Below are 18535 nucleotides of genomic sequence, written 5' to 3' on the forward strand. Positions count from 1 at the left end.
GCTGTGACTGTGCAGACCCCGAGAGAAATAAACTGGGGCTTGAGGTTGGAAGAAAAGCTATGACCAACCTAGACAGCTTATTAAAAAGCAGAGACATTACTTTGCCAACAAAGGTCTGTCTAGTCAAAGCTGTGGTTTTTCCAGTGGTCATGTATGGATGTGAGAGTTGGACTATAAAGAAAGCTGCTGCTGCTGCTGCTGCTAAGTCTCTGCAGTCGTGTCCGACTCTGTGCGACCCCAGAGACAGCAGCCCACCAGGCTCCCCCATCTCTGGGATTCTCCAGGCAAGAATACTGGAGTGGGCTGACATTTCCTTCTCCAGTGCATGAAAGTGAAGTCTCCTAGTCGTGTCTGACTCTTAGCGACTCCATGGGCTGCAGCCCACCAGGCTCCTCCATCCATGGGATTTTCCAGGCAAGAGTACTGGAGTGGGGTGCCATCATCTTCTCCGAAATAAAGCTGAGCTCCAAAGAACTGATGCTTTCGAACTGTGGTGTTGGAGAAGACTCTTGAGAGTCCCTTGGACTGCAAGGAGATTCAACCAGTCCATCCTAAAGGAAATGAGTCCTGAATATTCATTGGAAGGACTGATGCTGAAGCTGAAACTCCAATACTTTGGCCACCTGATGGGAAGAGCTGACTCATTGGAAAAGACCCTGATGCTGGGAAAGATTGAAGGTGGAAGGAGAAGGGGACGACAGAGGATGAGATGGTTGGATGGCATCACCAACTCATGGACATGAGTTTGGGTGAACTCCAGGAGTTGGTGATGGACAGGGAGGCCTGGCATGCTGCAGTCCATGGGGTTGCAAAGAGTTGGACACGACTGAGCGACTGAACTGAACTGAGCAGAGGTTGGGGGGCAGCTGCCCTAGACATTCGGTCAGTCCGGTGAGGCACAGCATTTAATGGCATCTAGAATGATGAACCCTTTCCAGAAGATTTTCAGTTTACTTTGCCCAGATCCATCAGAAAAACTACTATCTATGGCAGCTTTAGCCTTAAGAAATGCATTTCTTAAACAGTGAGACCTGAAAGCTGAAACAACTTCTTGGTCCGTGGGCTCCTCAACGGTGGTTTAGAGGCATGAAAACAACACAAACCTCAGGACGGGAGGCGGGTGGAGGCACCTGCTCCCTGAGCTCGGGGCCCAGGTCGGGTCGCAGCTTCTCGGAGCTTCTCTTCCTGAGTATGGCCTGGCCACAGGGCCCCGTGGGGCCCCTGTGCTGATACAGGTGGGTGAGTAGCCCCACTGGCTGGAGAAGAGGTCAGGTGGGGTGCTTGAAGGAAGGTCCTGGCGTGTTTCCTAGATCTGAGATTTACTGCAGCCTGAACAATGGCCTCGAGGTTCCTGCGGGGCAGCTGGTGGGCAGGAGCCTGGGATAGTCTAATCTCTGCGACCCCATGGACTATATAGTCCACGGAATTCTCCAGGCCAGAATACTGGAGTGGGTAGCCTTTCCCTTCTCCAGAGGATCTTCCCAACCCAGGTATCGTACCCAGGTCTCCCGCATTGCAGGTGGATTCTTTACCAGGTGAGCCACCAGGGAAGCCCAAGAATACTGGAGTGAGTAGCCTATCCCTTCTCCAGGGGATCTTCCCAACCCAGGAATCGAACCGGGGTCTCCCGCATTGCAGGTGGATTCTTTACCAACCAAGCTACCAGGGAAACCCAATCTCTGGGACAGTGGTTTTCAAACTTTCCTGGGCTTCAGAATCCTCTGGGAATTTTCCCTCCTAAGATCCTTTGTCGCTTTTTGGTGGGCAATTTCATCCTAACAAGGCTGCCCATTAGCTGGCTGACCTGGGTAATTCATTTCATCCTCATCTCTGCTCCAAGGTGACAAGGAGTTTTTTTCCTTCCTAGTTCACTGGATGAGGGTGAAGACAAGAGACAAAACTCATGGGAAAACAAGCTGCAGCATGCAAAGTGCTGTATAAACACGTCCGAGAGGGAGAGAGGAAGGGACGTTGGGCCCGACTGAAACAGCAATATTCAATCAATAAAAACAATGCTGAGAAGCAAGATGACTGTGTTAACCCCCACCCCTCCACCCACTTCGTATTTACGGGCTTCCCTGGGGGCTCAGACAGTAAAGCGTCTGCCTGCAATGCGGGAGACCAGGGGTTGATCCCTGGGTCAGGAAGATTCCCTGGAGAAGGAAATGGCAACCCACTGCAGTACTCTTGCCTGGAAAATTCCATGGATGGAGGAGCCTGGTGGGCTATATAGTTCAAGGGGTCGCAGAGTCGGACTCGACTGAGCGACTTCACTTCACCCTCGTGTTTTCCTGCAGCTTCCAGAATCTGCACACTGAGCAGACATCACTTTTGCTTCACAGAGCTGCGGTCCTGGCACGGAGGCCAGCTGAGCCGCTGCAGCCTGGCGGGCCCCGCTCCCCTCACTGACAGCCGGTGGCGGGCACGGCGGAGGCCAGTGCCGGGCAGGCAGGCGGGCCCTCCTCCCGTCCTGGGTCTGTGGCTTCCTGCCAAGCGAACTGGGCAAGGAGTGCCCGCTGGTTTCTTATTTAGGACACCGCCTTGGCAGCCAAGAATCGGAGGGGCCGGTTTTATTATTGTTAGACAGTAACCTTCAATTTCAAGTTTAAAATTAACCTGGCCCTCTGGCCGAGCCAGGCCGCTCCGGGAGCTGGGGGTGGGAAGGGCCCCGGGCGGCCTGGCACCCGGGGCGGGGCGGCGGTGGGGTGGTGCGCCCCAGGGTCCTGCTTGCTCCTCAGCCCCTTCAAGGGGCCTTCGGGGTCTGTGCCTCGGGCAGCGGGACTCTCAGGTGGCTTGTGTGCAGGCTGCAGTAGGCACGGGGTGGGGGGCTGGGGGGAGCCCCCAGAGGGGCCCGGGTCAGCCTGGTCCTCTGTTCCTCGGAGGGGGGCTGGGCTCTCACGTGTCCCAGCTGCTCAGCTGGTCCCTGAGCTCCCGGGGGGGCCACAGTGCCCACCCTCTCTGGGTGCCCACCTGCACCCCAAGTAGAGAGAAACCAGCTCTGCCTCAGAGGAGCTTGTGATAGGAGGCTAGGCTGGGGGTCCCCCTGGGCTGTGAGTGCGTGTGGGGGTCTGAGGGAAGCCGGGGAGCTCACGGGGCCCCCTCCCGCCTCACCAAAGCTCCAAGGCCACCTCGGGCCAGCCTTGAGCCCGCAGCTCTGGATCACAGAGCATGGGGGCTCGTGCTCCGGGACCCTTGTCTGCAGGGAGCAGCTGGCTGGGGTTGAGTGCCTGTACTTCCCAGTCTCCCAGGCGGTAGGACACGGGTGCCTGGGTTTGGGGGTACGAGGGGAGGCCTGTCCTCCTCCATCCCTGAGGGCAGAGACCTGTGGTTCACGCTGCAGGAAGAAGGCGTCCTCAGAGGTGACGAGACCTGAGCTCCTCCCTCATGCGTGTCTGCCAGCAGGTCCCGGGCTGAGAACGCTGTGTATTACCCCGTGGAGTCTGCACGGCTATCCCTGGAGGTGGGCACCGTGGTCACCCCCTCCTCAGGGGTGAGGGAGCAGGCAGGAGGCAGCCTCGCGGCCAGACCCAGCCATCAGCCCTTCCTGCGCTCGCCCTGCACCCCAGCAAAGGGGCGGGCAGCTGCTGCGTCCTCAGGCAGGGGGACCCCCAGCCCAGGCGTGCTGCCTTCCACCTGCCCCCTGCCTGAGTTCCAGGTGAACACCCCCGTGTCTGAGCTCCTGCCTATCAGGCATTCAGTCACTCAATCATGTCCGGCTCCTTGCGACCCCGTGGACTGTAGCCCGCCAGGCTCCTCTGTTCGAGGGATTGTCCAGGAAGAATACTGGAGTGGGTTGCCATTCCCTTCTCCAGGGGATCTTCCCCACCCAGGGATTGAACCTTTATCTCCTGTGTCTCTTGCATCGGCAGGAAGACTCTTCACCACTAGCCCCACCTGGGTTTCCCTGGTGGCTCAGTGGTAAAGAATCTGCCTGCAGTGCAGGAGACCCGAGTTTGATCCCTGGGTCAGGAAGATCCCCTGGAGGAGGAAATGGCAACTCACTCTACAGTCTTGCCTAGAAAACCCCATGGAGAGAGGAGCCTGGGTGGCTTACAGTCAATGGGGTCACAAAGAGTCAGACACGACTTAGTGACTCAACCACCCACCATCCTATCAGACTCTCACTAACAGGGTGTTGAGTAAATTGTCTTTCAAACACGTGATGTTCTTTCCACTTCCACAAGAACCCAGAGCAGCCAAAGTCCCAGAGACAGAAGGTAGGCGGTGGGGGCTGGGGGCTGGGGGCTGTGGGCGGGTACAGGGATGAGTGTCTCATGGGGACCGAGGTTCAGTCGGGAAGAGGGAGGCTTCCGCGGAGCACGGGCGTGATGGCTGTACCACGGAAACACGTTCAATGCCACAAACTTAAGCTCTCATGAAGAGGTCAAGATGGTAAACTTTATGTAGTTATTCTAGCACACACAAAAGAACACACACGCATGTGAGAAGCAGCAGCAAGAGGGAAGCAGCCCCTAATGCTGTTTCTGGGGATGGGAAGACAGTGACAGCAGGCATTGGACCTGCCCTGCTCGGACCTAAATTTAAAGGTGCAGAGAGGCTGACGGGTCTCCGGGTAGGCCAGGAACACGGACCTTGGAGTCAGGCGAGGCAAGGTCAAGCCCAGTGCACCATTTACAGACCTTGGCTCCAGCGAGGGCCGAATCCGATGAGGTCGGAGGCGGGAGAAGTGGGGTGGTGATCGGCACAGACGGTGAGGGATGTGTTTGAGTCCCTGATCCCTGTCTGGGGACTCAATCAGAAATCGAGGCCAGGACCACCTGGGTTAATGTCCACTCGGCCCATCAAAGCCGGTCCTGTCCAGGAAGAGTGGCCGGGCTGCGTCGGGAGCTGGACATCCCCAGGCTTCCCCCGCGCTGGGACAGAAGTTTGGGACGCGGCGCCTGGGACTCCGGCTCCCTGTGCCCTCACTCGCGTCTCAGGGCACCCGGATGAGGATGAGGGCTGGGGGTCAGGGTGGTGGTCGGGGCGGGGAGTCACACTGGGGAGGACGCTGCTGACCCTGGGGACCCACCCCAGACTCACGTGGCCCTGGCACCAGCCACTTCCTGGAAATGGGGCAGGAACGACCAAGGACTTATTTCCTTTCTCTTTTCTTGGCAAAGTACCCTCTACTGAGTTTAAGAAAAAAAAAAAAAAAGAAACAAAAAGAAAAGTTTACTTAAAAAAACAAGTGAAGCCTCCTCTTGTGTGAGTTCATTCTGAGGACCCGGGGGTGGGCCTGACCTCTGAGCTCTGACCTCTTGCCGGTCAGGGGTCTGACGTGCCATCTCCTCCTGTTGGCTCCGCTTGAGAACACAGCCTAGATGGGCCCCTTGTCAACAGCTGCCCCCGCTGGCTCCAGGCTGCCTCCTGGGGGTCTCTGTGCAGCCCCCGACCTGCCCGCGTCCTGGGCGCCCCCCAGTGCACTCATGACCCCCCTTCTGCTAGGACCCGGCCTCTCCCTGTCTGCTCCTGCTGCAGTGGCTTCTGGGGGGCCAGGCTGCTTCCAGAACCTTTCCTGCGGGGGCATCCCCAGGCGCGGCCCCAGTGGGTGACTTCCTCAGGGCTGGCGGCCTGCCCCCTTGAGGCTACTCTGCCCTCGGACTTGGCCTGACTCTCCGTTTCCCGCGTTTCACCGTGAAAACCCGCCTTCCCACAGGGAAAGGCCTCTCCCGTCTTGCTTGTTTTGTCCCCCGGGGCCGAGGGCAGCGCCTGGCAGACGGCAGAGGCCTGGGCTGCAGCTGGTTAACCGGACCCTGGAGAAAAACGAGCAGCAACCGCCCCCGAAGCTCCATTCAGTTCAAGGCCTCATCCTTGTCTTGACGGGTGCAAAAGTAAAACTGATCTTTACACGTGAACATCTCTGTTTCCCCAAATCTCAGAGGGAAGGTGCACCCGAGGAGGGGGTCTCTAACGGGAGGAGGCTGAAGGGGAAGCAGAGCTTGCTGAAGAAGGCCTTTGCGTCTCTGGGGCCACCTGCGCCTCACCGGCTTCTCTGCAGAGACAGCGGGAAGCCCGAGCCCACGTGTTTACCTAATAAACACGTCACCCTGAATGCTGAGGCTCACGACAGAAATCGCCCTGAGAGGCCAAGTACACACTCTGCCAGGAACGCCCGCTCTGCAAGACCCACAGGCTCCAGCCTGCAGGATGGGTCCTCCCCTCCTGCCCGGGGTTGGCGGGAGGTGGGGGCCTGCAGGAGGGGCCCACAGCTCACTCCCCAGAGGGAGGGGGTCAGCTCACAATCCCGAGCAGGGGAGGTGATGGGGCAGATGAACTCAGCTCCTCTTCCTAAGGAACGGGCTTGCTCTTTTGACAGGTCCCATCTGGCGCCTCCTGTAGGCTGCTTTCAGCACTACCCGCCCGGGGCTGCACGCAACACGCACACACACAGACATGTGGGCCTTTCCTGGAGTCTGCGCCCCATCTTGGGCATCCTATTCCAAAGGGGCTGACCCTTTGCCCTTCACATTGACCACGCACGGTCCTGGTTCCCAGCCGGGAACGACCCCATCCGCAAAGAAGCGGGGTGGCCGTCAGCGCGGCTCAATGGCCCCACGGCTGGACAGTTCAGAGGCCTTGCTTCCTGGGAGCTGCTTGTTTATGCAAAAGTCGCTCCCGAGTTATTTGGTTGTTGTATTAATACAACTCAGGACCCCTCACTGCACCTCCCCACAGTCAGTCTCCTGAGGCTAGTGTGTGTAATATGGGGGTAAGCAGCGGGGGTGGGCGCGGTCCCCGACACCGGGACCTGGAGGCCTGAAGGACCCGAGCACTCTGCGCTCAGAATTGTGACACAGTCACCTTGCTGGAAACATTTACAATCAGCTTCCCTGAACCCCGCTTCCTTCCAAGCTGCTTTGAGATCCACTCTGGGCTTACAGGATCTGGGCCTTGGCCCTTCTGTGGCTTTGTGACAGCAGATCCCGCAAATGTGGCTTCTGACTGGCTGTGTCCCCCAAACTCTGGAGTCACCATGCTGTCCAGGCCCCTGGCCTGTGCACACCAGCAGGTCTGAGTCGGGAGCTCTCCGCCCAGGGGACAACTCAACCCCACACAGCCTGATTGGAGGGGGAGAGCCAGCACAGTGTGTCAAGGGGGTCGTGGCCCGGAGACACAGCCCCCCGCTTCAGCTGTTGTGAGCGAGGCCTGAGCTGCTGCCGCCGACCACTCGGGGCCCCGAAGAGACCCCCCGGGTGAGCGGGGACGCGGGCCCGAGGCTGAGAGATGCTGCCTGGGTGAGGGCTGTTGTGGGAACCCCAGGTGCCCAGCAGGCAGCAAGCAGGTCTGAGGTTCTCCCACCCACCGCCACAGATGCCCACGTCCAATGATGGCCCCCCACCCCCACCCCCACCCCCAACAGGCAGCGGCCCGGGTTGGGGACGAGCTCAGAGGACCACAGCAAATCAAAGGACGGCCGCAGGATCAGCAACCTGCCGTTTTTAAAATATAACATTTATTGCTTGTAGATGGTTTGATACAGAACAGCGTTTCTTCTCATTTTGAATCTGGAAGTCTATACAACTGGACACAAAGAGGGACGAGAAGTACCAAACCCGGATCTGTGATTCTCTGTTCTTGTGGCATAAACCAGTTTTGTACACAACATGTAGCAGCAGTTTTTTAAGTTCCCTTTAGAAAAATATGAATTCTACACATTTATTATTGTTTCCTGTTTAATGCATGGGCTGAAATCACCAGGATCAACTTCCTTCTGGAGGAAAGAGAGGAACAGAGCGTGCAAAGAACGGTGAGACTTTCTGAAACAAACGGGCATCCGACTGCCACACGGCTTCCCCTGGGGGCTGGTGGGAAAAACAGCCCCAGGTTTTCGTCTTGTTTTCACAGCCGGGAGTTTCATGTAGTGATTGAATCTCAGCATCGTGTTCATAAATCAAAGAGAAAAAACAAAAGAGAGAAACTTGCACCTCAAAAAACTTTTCAGAAGATCCATATATATATATTTCTTTTTTTTTTTTTTTGTAAAAGCCCTGAGAGAAGGAGAAAAAGAATCAAACAAAATGTATAGGAACAAATGAGCTGGACATGCAAACTAAGCTATGATTCACCCAGAGTTTAAACAAATCACAAATTTCACAGTTTAATACTGGGGGAGGGGACAGAACAACAAACAGATGAAACATCTCTCAACCTCACTAATAAAATGTGGCAAGACCTTATCGACTACGAGGGTACAGATGAAGGCTAAATAAAGCTTTAAATCAATAGTGATTATTGCGAGCGGCAGCCTTGGCCGCAGTGCCGGGCTGGTTCCGGCGACATCTCACCCCAGCGCAGAGTTAACTCGTGGCTTCTCCCCACAACGTTCCGAGTTTTAGTGTGGAGAGCTGCAAAGGAAAACAAAACACCCAAATAATAATAATAACAATGAAAATAACAGCAATCGTCTTAAAAAATTAAGGGATGAATGAACTGGTTTTAGGCAAGCACACCACACTTCGTATGAAGTGATACAGGGTCGGGGGCGGGGCGGGGGGGTCATTGGTTCTGATTCGTCTTCACCTAGAGTAAATAAAACCTCATTTTGAAACTGGTTCACACATCCCTAATACAGTTAAAAATCTTAATATACCTCAACCTTTCGCCTTTCACATGCAAAGATACCGCTTTTTCATCACATCAAGAACACACAGCTTCCTTTGAAGTCTGGGCGGTTGGATTTTGGCCACCGGGAGTGGGTGAGGAAGGGAGGGCGGGGGTCCCTGTGGTGGGCACAGGTCTGAGGACAGAGGAGCCCTGGGTCCCGGGGGGGGCCTGAGGCACTGAGGCTCGGGGGGTCCCGGGGGGGTCCCGGCTAGAGGACAGGCCGCTGAGCACAGCCCAGCTACAGTAGGGTCAGTTTCCAGTCACTGCTGGCAGCTACAGTGAGGGGGTCTATTGCCTGCATATGATGCTCACGAAAAGAAAATCCACCTCTGTACGCCCAGGGGCTCGGGCGACCCAGAAACTAGAGACACGTGTTTCTCTTCAAGCACCAACCCCAGATTACAGGAAGGGAATGTACATCCCTTCTCCGTCTCCCGTGTGCAGTTTTGTTACCAGTAGTAGAACTCCCTCGCTCTGCAAAGGACGGGGGCGCCGGTGGGTTTGGGCTGGGTTTGGCAGGAAGACCTGGCGAGCAACGGGTCCTGCCGCCCGGCTTCCCTGGAGGCCCCGGCGCCCACCTCGCCTCCTCTCCCCTCCCCACTGCCCCCCGGCCCCCCAGGGGCGGGCGGAGGACCGCGGGGCCCCTGCTGGGTGCTGCAGTCACAGAAGAGAGGCGTGTCTGAGTACAGTAGAAGAGCTGCCGCCCCAGGGGGCCTGGCAGAGGCTGCGGGTGGACGCTCACGCGCGGGGAGGCCCGGGCGGGGGCGGCCCGGGTCTCCCAGGACAAATATTGCCCATTTGTTTCTGCTGACTGCAGAGACCAGCAAACTGATGAACTACAAATAATAATAATAATAATAATATTATTAATACATATACCGAAAAGGGTGGGGTTTGGGGGTAGGAATCAGATATATGACATCTATGCATGTTTTCCGCCGGTTCAGTTGCCAGGGGGACTCTCCTCTGTCTGGAAACTGCAGCAGTAACGGCATGTCTAACGCTGAGAGTGGAAATGTGTCCCAGGTCGAAGCTAGAACCTTTCCTGGTTTTGGCTTGAACCAAATTGGAAACCTTCATCAACCACATCCTGCAGTACACCGAGGACCAGATTACAGCTCCACCATGTAGCAAACAGAAAAAAAAAAGTCTATTTGAGAAATGAGCATCTTATCCACATTTCCTCTGGGAATTTACATGGAATTCGCGTCACTTTCTTCCAGTTATTGGCCATAGGTATCCAAGGGCATGTTTTTTTTTTCGTCTGTTTCCAGCTCATAGAACAAACGTGACTATCACAGATTTGCAAAAACAAGCTCACACACACCAAGACAGAAGGTAATGTTAATGCTTAAATGAAAAGGTCCTCTCCAAATAATTCATTAAAATATTTGCTTTGTTTTTCAAAAAGTCGTTTTGGAAACACAACATCCAGGAGGACACGAAGGGCTGTAAGTAGTTAAGGCACTCGAATCGCTGGTGCGGCCCTTCCCCGCGGTCTGTAAGGCGATGGCACCCGGGGGCGACCGCCCCCTCTCTCTCTGGCCTCCCAGCAGCCAAGGGGCACTGAGGGCACCTCGGGAAGCAGATTCAGGGCGCTTTGCTCTGCTGGCTCTCGTCTGCGTGCTGGGGGGCGGGCCGGGTCGTCATTCCAGGCCCAGGAGCGAGGCACTGTCGGCAGTGGGCAAGAGGGGGTGGGCGGGCCTGCGGCCCGGCAGCTCCAGCAGGTCCTGCAGGAGGCCCGCGGGGCTCTCCCGGCCGGGGTCGCCCTGGGGCGCTGGCTCCGGGGGGCTGCCTGCGGCGGCGGCCCTGGGCGTGCTCCTGCCGGCCGCGGCCTGGCTGGCCCCCGCCGTCCGCGCCGCCGCCCGCTCCTCCCGGCGGCCGGCGTCCTTGGCGGCCAGGCTCTCCCTCCGGCTCCGCGTGAGAGCCACGTGGGCGCTGGCGTGCAGGCCCGCGTCGCCCTCGCCCTCCGACACGGGGTGCGGGCCGCTGTGGGCGGACTCGCTCTCGCTGTCCTCCTCGGCATGCTCCTCCCGGTCGCTGTCCCTGCCGTGGCGCTTGGCGTGCCGGGCCTTCTGGTGGACCCGCTGGTGGCGCACCAGGCTGTGCTTCAGCGTGAAGGTCCGCTCGCAGGTCTGGCACTTGTACGGCCTCTCTCCTGGGGAACCGAGAGGGATTCAGGGCTGTGAGCCCGGCCGCCCGCGACCACTGCCCAGCTCCGCCCACGTACAGCCACGGCCCGAGGGGTAGCGTGCTGGGCCGCTGAGACCCCGGTCCGCTCACAGGAGCCTCCTCTGTCCCAACCACAGCACAGGAGGGGGAGCAGGGCCGCACGGAGCTTCTCCTCAGCCTCGGTCCGGTCTGCTTTCTCACCCCCGACCCGGGACCCTCGGGCACACAGGTGCCGGACAGGGCCCCCAGGGCTGGCCCCACTGCAGAGTCAGAGCTACAGACCCGCTAGCGCCTGGACGCAGAGCAGCTGAGGGGACCACCTGGCCGGAGCCCACGAACACCTCTGCTGGGAGCCCAGTGCAGGGGCTCGGCAGGGGATGAAACCTCCTTAGCCACCGGGAGTGGAGGGAAGCACAGACCAAGACACGGGGGTGTCTTCCTGCTCGGTGGGGCAAGGCGTCCAGGCCTCCTTTCTACCCAAGCAGTGGCCCCTGCAGGGGCTTTGTGGCCTCATGCCCAGAGGTGGTGGCTTCCAGGAGGAGCGGGGCTGTGCCCCGGGGAGCGAGCAGGTGCCCTCTCGGTTTAGCCCCATCAGCCCTGCGGCCAACCCAGCACCTGCTGGCTGATGGGCACACCTGGGAGCCCCCCCCCCACCCCCCGCACAGGCCCGAGCAACTAGAGCTGGCTGACGGGCACCCCGTCCCCCCCCCCCCCCCAACCGCGTGCAGGCCCAGGTGCAACGAGCCCAGCCCAACTCCCGCCACACTGTTGCTCCCTGGGCCACCCCGCAGCCCTTCCTGGCACCCGTACTCCTCTGGAAGCTTCCAGAAGACAAGGGCAGCCATCACCCCCCTTTCTAGGGATAGGAAGACTGAGGTGCAGAGGGCAAAGAGGCTGATCAGAAGGCTCTGGAAAACACCACTGCCGCTCCCCGGGCCCTCTGGGTGTTAAGAGGACGGGCCTTCTGCGTGCCCAGTGTGCCCGGGGCCGCCAGCTCCATCCCCGCCCCCCCGCCCCGCCCAGTCTGCCCCGCCCCCTCACCTGTGTGCGACCTCATGTGCCGGGTCAGGTCCTGCAGGGACCAGAACCTCTTGCTACACACGCTGCACACCTTCTTCCTCTTGTCCGCCTTGCTGGCTGCGCTCCTGGGCGTGTCTGTCTTTGGCTTCTTGTCGTCGTCACTCTTCTCCAGCGGTCTCTTCTCGGCGGGGCCCTCCCCGTCCCCGTCCGCGTCCGAGGGGCCCTCGGCTGCCTCGCTCTGCTTCTCCGCCGGGGCATCGGGTGTGACCTCCGCCTCGGCCGGGGGCTCAGGGGCGGGGGGCTCAGGGTCAGCCGGGTGCGGCCCCTCGTGCTCCCGGGGGGGCGCGCTCTCGTCACCGGGCTCCTCGCGGTCGTGGGCCTTGCGGTGGCGGCTGAGGGTCGTGAGGAACTTGAAGCTCTTGCCGCACACGTGGCAGGTATGCTTGTGGTCCTGCGCGCCCGCCTCGCCCTCGGCCAGCTTGAAGCCCATCAGCGTGCTGGCGAGGTTGAGGTCCAGGCTCTTGTTGCTGACCGTGTCCTCCTCGGGGCCGTCGGCGGCCTCGGCCGGCTCCTCCTCCGCGCACTCCTCCTCCGCCTCCTCCTCCTCCGTGGGCTGCGCGTCCTCCTCTTCGGGATGCACGTCCTCCTCCGCCGCCACCTGCTCCGCCTCCTCCTGCGCGCCCCCCGGGGGGTCCTCCGGGGCCGGGGCCGCGGCCGGGCTGGGCTCCGAGGCGCCTTCTGGGGTTGGCGCGGGCAGCTCCCGGGCGGTGAGGTCCAGCACTTCGCTGCCAGCCGCCGAGGCCTCTGCGTCCGACTGGCTGTCTGCGGAGCAAGCACGGGGCAGGCTGAGACCCGCGCCCCCAAACACACCCCTTCCGAGGGCTCGCCCGTGACCCACCCCTCGGGGCCTGTCTCCCAAACCCCAGCAAGGGTTTCTCTCACCCGAATCCTTGTCACCCCTTGCATCCCCCAGGCGGATCTGAGGTTAATTTTAAAAAGGAGCCTCCACATGGGCGCACACACAGGCTGGGGTCCCAGGCTGCCTGCGCCTGCGCCCTCCGCCTTCCCCTCCACCCCTGGAGCTGTCCCCTCCACCCCCCCCACCCCCTCCCCGGGAACACACAGGGATGCTCCGGGTCCCCAGGGGTGGGCGAGCGGCTCAGGGCAGCCAGACAGACAGGACCGCGAGAGGACAGCGGGCGCATTCCAGAGACTCGCAGCGCGAGGGAGGTTGAGGAAGCCGAGCGGGAGAAGTTATTTTCCAGAGCAGAGAGCCGTATACACATGCAGCATACAAAGGACCAGCCCCCCCCCCCCCCCCCCCCCGGGATCTAGGGGCTCACGGGACATGGCAGAGCCAGGGTTCGGTGTCTGCAGTCCAGAGGCTCCCACCTGACGGCTGGTCTCCGGGAGAGCTCGCGGGCAACAGGAGACACATGCACACCTGTGTGCACACCTGAGGGCCCCCTGGCTGCTGTTGGGACCCGGGTAGGGAGCGGAGACGTTTCCTATCTCTCGACTGGTTCCTACCTGTCCACTCTCCACAGCAAAACCAGATGTGGACAGTCCGCCGGTTTCTATCGGCCTTCTTAAGGGCGGGCCCCCTGGGAACACTGTCGACACCCAAGAGATGACGGTATTGATCAAAAGCACCATCTCCTCGCCATTCTAGTCGAACAAGGTCTTAGCCCCTTATCCATCATGAGCTCTGACGGTGAAGCTGAAGCTTGCTGAGCCCAACTTTTAACTATAGTACAACGGCCGGGGGACTGCTGCGGCGGCAGGCTGACGGAATCCATTCTGCGGCAGACACGGCTCGCGCCGCCCTCACAAGGCCCGTTCTCTGAGCTCGGGTTCACACACCGAACCCGGCCCCTCCCCTGCCGTGTGCAGACCAGCACCACGCCGGCCTGAGGCACAGGCTCTGTGATCTGGGCAGAGATCAGGGCTGTGATCTGTGATCAGGGCAGCCCTGGGCTGGCGGCGAAGCAAAGGCATCGGCTCCACCAAGGCCCGCTACACGGCTCTCCCGCTTCCTTCTCTCCGTTGGTTTCACTCTGACTACTTTTTGGCAGCCTCTGTGCAAGTATCTCAGAAGGTTTCAGAAGGAAGCAAGTAATTGTGGGCTGAGTATAAAATTTCTGACAATAAATGGCTTTTGGCAATTACCCAAAAGATTAAAGAAGACTCCCGAGATACATACATATATACACACCCACACCAACATCTAGGCCATTTTCCAAGGAAAAATCAGATGCTCATTTTCTTTAATTGTTCGGAGAGCACCTTTTAAATGGATTTTGGTGTAAACTTCAAAATAAAAAAGTACAGAATGCTTGGTTTCCTATTTATTGGTTCGGTGGGTAGTTACATTAAAATCAAAGGTGTGGGGGGGAAGCCAAGGGGTATATGTGTGTGTGTGGTTACTTCCTGTCTCAGAACATTCTAGCCTGTTCCACTAATCACTATTTTTCTTTTTCACCAAAAGAACATGGGTTATTTAAGATTTCGATTGCAGTAGAATATATTTAAGATGATAAACTAAGTGAATTCTGAAACCAAACCCAAGTCAACATACTCAGATCAGTGTTTTGACCGCGGGGCCTTCCTCAGCGGGGGTGATGCTCTCTTTGAAGGCAGCGGAGGCCAGCTCGTTTCCTCTGGGGAGCTTGGCCGCCTTCTGCCCGACGTCCACCAGGGGGCGTTTACAGCAGCCGGGCCCTTGCAGTTGCAAGCCACTCCAAGAGCTTTTTCTTGAGCGCAACGGACTTAACCTCTTGGGTCTCGTGGACGCGCAACGTACAAGGCCAGGCCCTACGCGGACCTCGCTCTCCTCACCACGCGCCCTCCCCAAATGCAGGCGGCTGAGCTGGTGACTTTTGTAAGCCATGCGGCTTTAAACATTTTCTGTTCCCGTCAGCCAGGCCCTTGTTTGTGACGCGAATCTAAGAAAACTGCTAGAGGAAGCAGACAGCCTCTGAAGGCACTCGTAGATAAAGCTCCTCTCTTGTGAGAGTGAAGACCTCCGTGTCAAGCGAACAAGTAAACATCTACTGCTTCTGAGAAATCTCAGGCTCTCCAACTGAGCTGACAACCTACGTCCTAAACATCCATCTGCCTGGGCAGGGGAGAGGCCGGGAGTAAGGGGCCCGGCCCACACGGGCATGAGGGGCTTCAGGGCAGCAAAGGGGGCCACCTTACAGCGACAGTTTCAAAACACCCATGCTGGGGAGTTCCCTGGCTTTGAATGCGGTGGGCCCTGGTTCAACCCCTGGTCAGGGAAGTTAAGATTCCAAAGGCCACGCAGCCTGGCCAAAAAACCCAAAAAACTTCATGCTAACATTGATTTGAAAAGTCACCCGCAGGTGCCCACAAACAGGAAGGCTGCGACAAGCATCACCTGAGGAAGACCCAGGAGCATCCTCCGAGGGGACAAAGTGCACCTCAGTCTCAGTCTGGCTCTGAATGATCAACACGTCCCTTTCAGCTAACATTGCCCCATCCCAGCACTGTCCCCGTTCCTCTGGGGAAAATCTGGGGCACACTGTGATGAGAGACCTTCTGTGATTGAGAAAGTCAGACCTATGTTGCAAAACATGTTCTGGGATTTTTCCGAAAATGCAACCCAGGCATATAAACCTAGAAATCCCTCAAGAACGGCCTGGGTCGTTTCCTGCCTTTGTGTTTTTATGGTTTTTCTCCAAAGCCTGACTTTTTTCACTTCATGGGAAGGAGCCTGAAAGAAACCTCCACCCTCCATCGCCCTCACCTGGTGTGAAAAGCTCTCGAAAGCACGGAGCTCCTGCTCCCCGACCCTCCTTCTCTCGTCTTCTCTCTCAGCCTTCTTTCTCACCGCGGACTGTGACCACAATTACACCAAACCTATATTTTCTCTATGCTGGTTTTTCGTTACAACTCTCACTGAATTTTCTTTTTCTAGAGGCTTTGTCCCTTAAGGGAAACCTATACACCCTCCGGGCAGGGTCGAGGTGAGGAGGGTGCTGTGAAACTTGGAAAAGCCAAACTCATAACTGCAGTTTATAAAACAAGTACCCCCACCGTGAAGACGTGGAGCTACCCGGAGGCTAAGACTAGCTTCGCATCTGCAGGAGCCCTGGTTTGGGTGCTCCCTGGTCACACAGCTCAAGATGCTGAACCCAAAGTGTGCATCGTGGCTGTTACACTTTAAGACTCGTCTGCCAGCGTGGGCGCCAAGGGCGCCCCGCGGCCCCCTGGGAACCTTGATGGGCTGCAAGAGTGGGGCCGGGCAGAACCTGACGTGGCAGCGGAGACTCAGACACTGGCAGGGCCGTCCCAACGAAGCTGCGCCCTGCCAGCCCAGTGGCCAGCTTCGCGGGGTGAATGGCAGGTCACCCAGCACCATGGGCCCGAGGGCAGCAGTCACAGCAAGACTCCGTGGGCGCCCGGACTCCTCTCCACTAGCAGATCCTGGCCAGTCACGTGGGCCTGGAAGCCGGAGGGTCTGACCACGGCCGAGGGCATGGCGTCTCTCTGGCTGGGGGGAGGCGTGGCCCCGAGAAGAGGTTCCGCACCGACGCCCTCCCCGTCTCTGACAACACGGACGAGGCGGCCGGGGGCGGGGGCTAGAGCCGGCCCTCCAGTCCACGCTCACTCCCAGGAGAGGGGGACCCCCGCCCCACTCAGTCTGAGGGCAGGAAGCATGGGACACAGTGACCAGGAACAGTAGGAAAACACACCTGGGGGGAGTCTCCTCGGCTTCAGAAAATGGGGAAAAGTCAAGCTTTCGCCATCCGTCACACTGAACCCACACCTGCAACACTTCCTCAGCGTCAGCCCCCGGCCCCGCGTCTGGGCCACCCAAAGGCAGCGATGCTTGGTGTTGTTTCGGGGGTGAGGGACACAAACCCCCAGCGGTTGGAGATAATGGAAGGCACTCAACAGAGAACATGAGTAAATACAGAAGCTGGAAGGGAAAAAGGCGGCGGGGGACGCACGGGCAGCCGTTAATTGCTCTGGAGGGCTGGAGGAAGGAAGCGCGTATCAGCACACGAGAATAATACCCGGATTCGGAGCAAGCGGAGATGGGATTAGAGAAAGGACATGCACAGTGCTTTCTCAAACAGGACTAAGGTTTTTACTGGGAAGAGAGTTATTGAAAAGAAAACACTCCGCCTGGCCGGCCCCTCCCCGTGGGGGGCGGGGCATCGCGGGTTCCTGCAGGACCTTCCCAGCCGGCCCATCCCTGCCCTGTAGGACAAGGCCCCCGCTGGGGTTTCCCAAAACACCAGCCCAGCGCTTCCACATCCCTCTCAGACGTGTTCCTACAAAGAGCGGGACTGCTCACCCTCCCGCACCGCCCAGCTCTAGGGGGCAAAGGGCAAGAGCAGGCGTGGGGGGGTGGGGAGGGGAAGGTCAGACCTTCCCCAGCAGCTGGGACACGCGGGCTCCTGCAGAGAAAGGGAGGCCGGGCGGCTAAGGGCGCCCCTCTCCACCGCCTGGAGGCACTACCTGTGCTATCACGGGCTCCATCACTCTCTTTTGACTGGGGGATAAGCCCATTTCTTCTCAGGGAACAGGCAGTAACTCCGTGTTTGCGCAACTGGTGTCGTTCACAGTTAGATTTGGTGGAAAAGAAGGCACCGCATTTTTGACAAGGGAAGGGTTTCTGACCTGAATCGGGGGAAAAAAAATACATATTTACCTGGCTTTCTACTGCAGCGAAAAAGGAAAGTCTGCTTCCGGTTCCTTCTCCGGGGATCACTGGCATTGGTTCCCACCCCCCACCCCTTTCAAGAAAATAAACAAAACACAGTAAGAAATGAACCCCGAGAACTTCAATAAGGCAAACGGTCATCTTCCCTCATCCTGAGTGGATAATGGGTTTGTCTTTAAAATACTGAAAGTTAACAATGAAAGCAAGACACATATCTTTAAAATAAATCTCACAATTAAAAAAAAAAAATCTTACATAATAACAAGAACAGAGGTGAGAGGAGGGACGTGCGCAGGCCCCCGCCCGTGGCCGCCACAGCGAGGATGCCAACGCACACCCCAGCCTGGCAGCACCGCAGACGCGGGGCACCGAACAGGATGGAGGGCCATCTTGAAACCCCGGGGGTCTCTAGGGGTCTGACCCGCCCACCTGGACAGGAAGAGCTGAGTCCTGGACTTCCCAGGGTGCCTCCCGCCCGACCTCTGCTCAAGGGTCCTGTGGCTCTAGCCAGCTAGACGGCCTGGGCGGGGGTGGGGCGGTGTCGGGTCTGCCCCCTCACTTTACACTCTTGCCGGTGGGAGATGAGGGGCCAGCAGGGACGAGTCTCCCCAGAGACCACGTGCTCCACTCAGCACCCCGAGTGTGAAGAAGCTGGGTCCCCGAGCGCCCCCCCAACCTGCCTGACCTGGCCACTATCTGCTGTGACCAGCGCCCCCTCCTTCTGTTAGGATTCCTTCTGGGGGCTCCATGGTGCCTGATCTGCGCCTGCAAGGATGGACGCATGGCAGAGCCAGGGCACAGAGTGAGGAGGAAGAGAAGCAAAGAAGAGGGGGGCAGGGAAGGGAGGGCGTGGGCTTCAGGGCACGGGGCGTGCTATCATCTCCTGCCTCACTGGAGTCCTCTGCTTTCCCCAGCTGCCACGTTCCAAGGTCACTGGGAAAAGGCTTTGTATAGCAACAAACAGGGCTCACCGCTATCTCATGACCCCAGGGCTGCCCTGGTTGGACACATACACACCCTCCGCCCCCCCCCCCCCCCCCC

General features: G+C 58.5%; 1 protein-coding gene across 9 annotated transcripts in view; it reads right to left on the reverse strand.

Moving 5' to 3' along the window:
• Window positions 1-7434: 7434 nt before the first annotated feature.
• Window positions 7435-18535, reverse strand: part of RREB1 (ras responsive element binding protein 1) — a 168425-nt gene continuing 157324 nt past the window's right edge. For 8 of the 9 annotated variants that reach the window (XM_086370365.1, XM_086370367.1, XM_086370363.1 and 5 more), the window contains 3 exons: window positions 17290-17451; window positions 11821-12621; window positions 7435-10765 (listed from right to left, as the gene is read on the reverse strand). In XM_086370365.1, the coding sequence (XP_086226491.1) occupies window positions 10254-10765; window positions 11821-12621; window positions 17290-17451 (1475 nt within the window). In that variant the 3' untranslated portion in view covers window positions 7435-10253. The remainder of the gene's footprint in view (window positions 10766-11820; window positions 12622-17289; window positions 17452-18535) is intronic. The other variant, XM_086370371.1, reaches the window with a different exon arrangement.

Source organism: Bos grunniens, chromosome 23, assembly GCF_055505025.1.
Source record: "Bos grunniens cultivar Pamir isolate PY7600 chromosome 23, Bosgru_T2T1.0, whole genome shotgun sequence".
In the NCBI taxonomy this organism is placed as follows: Eukaryota; Metazoa; Chordata; class Mammalia; order Artiodactyla; family Bovidae; genus Bos; species Bos grunniens.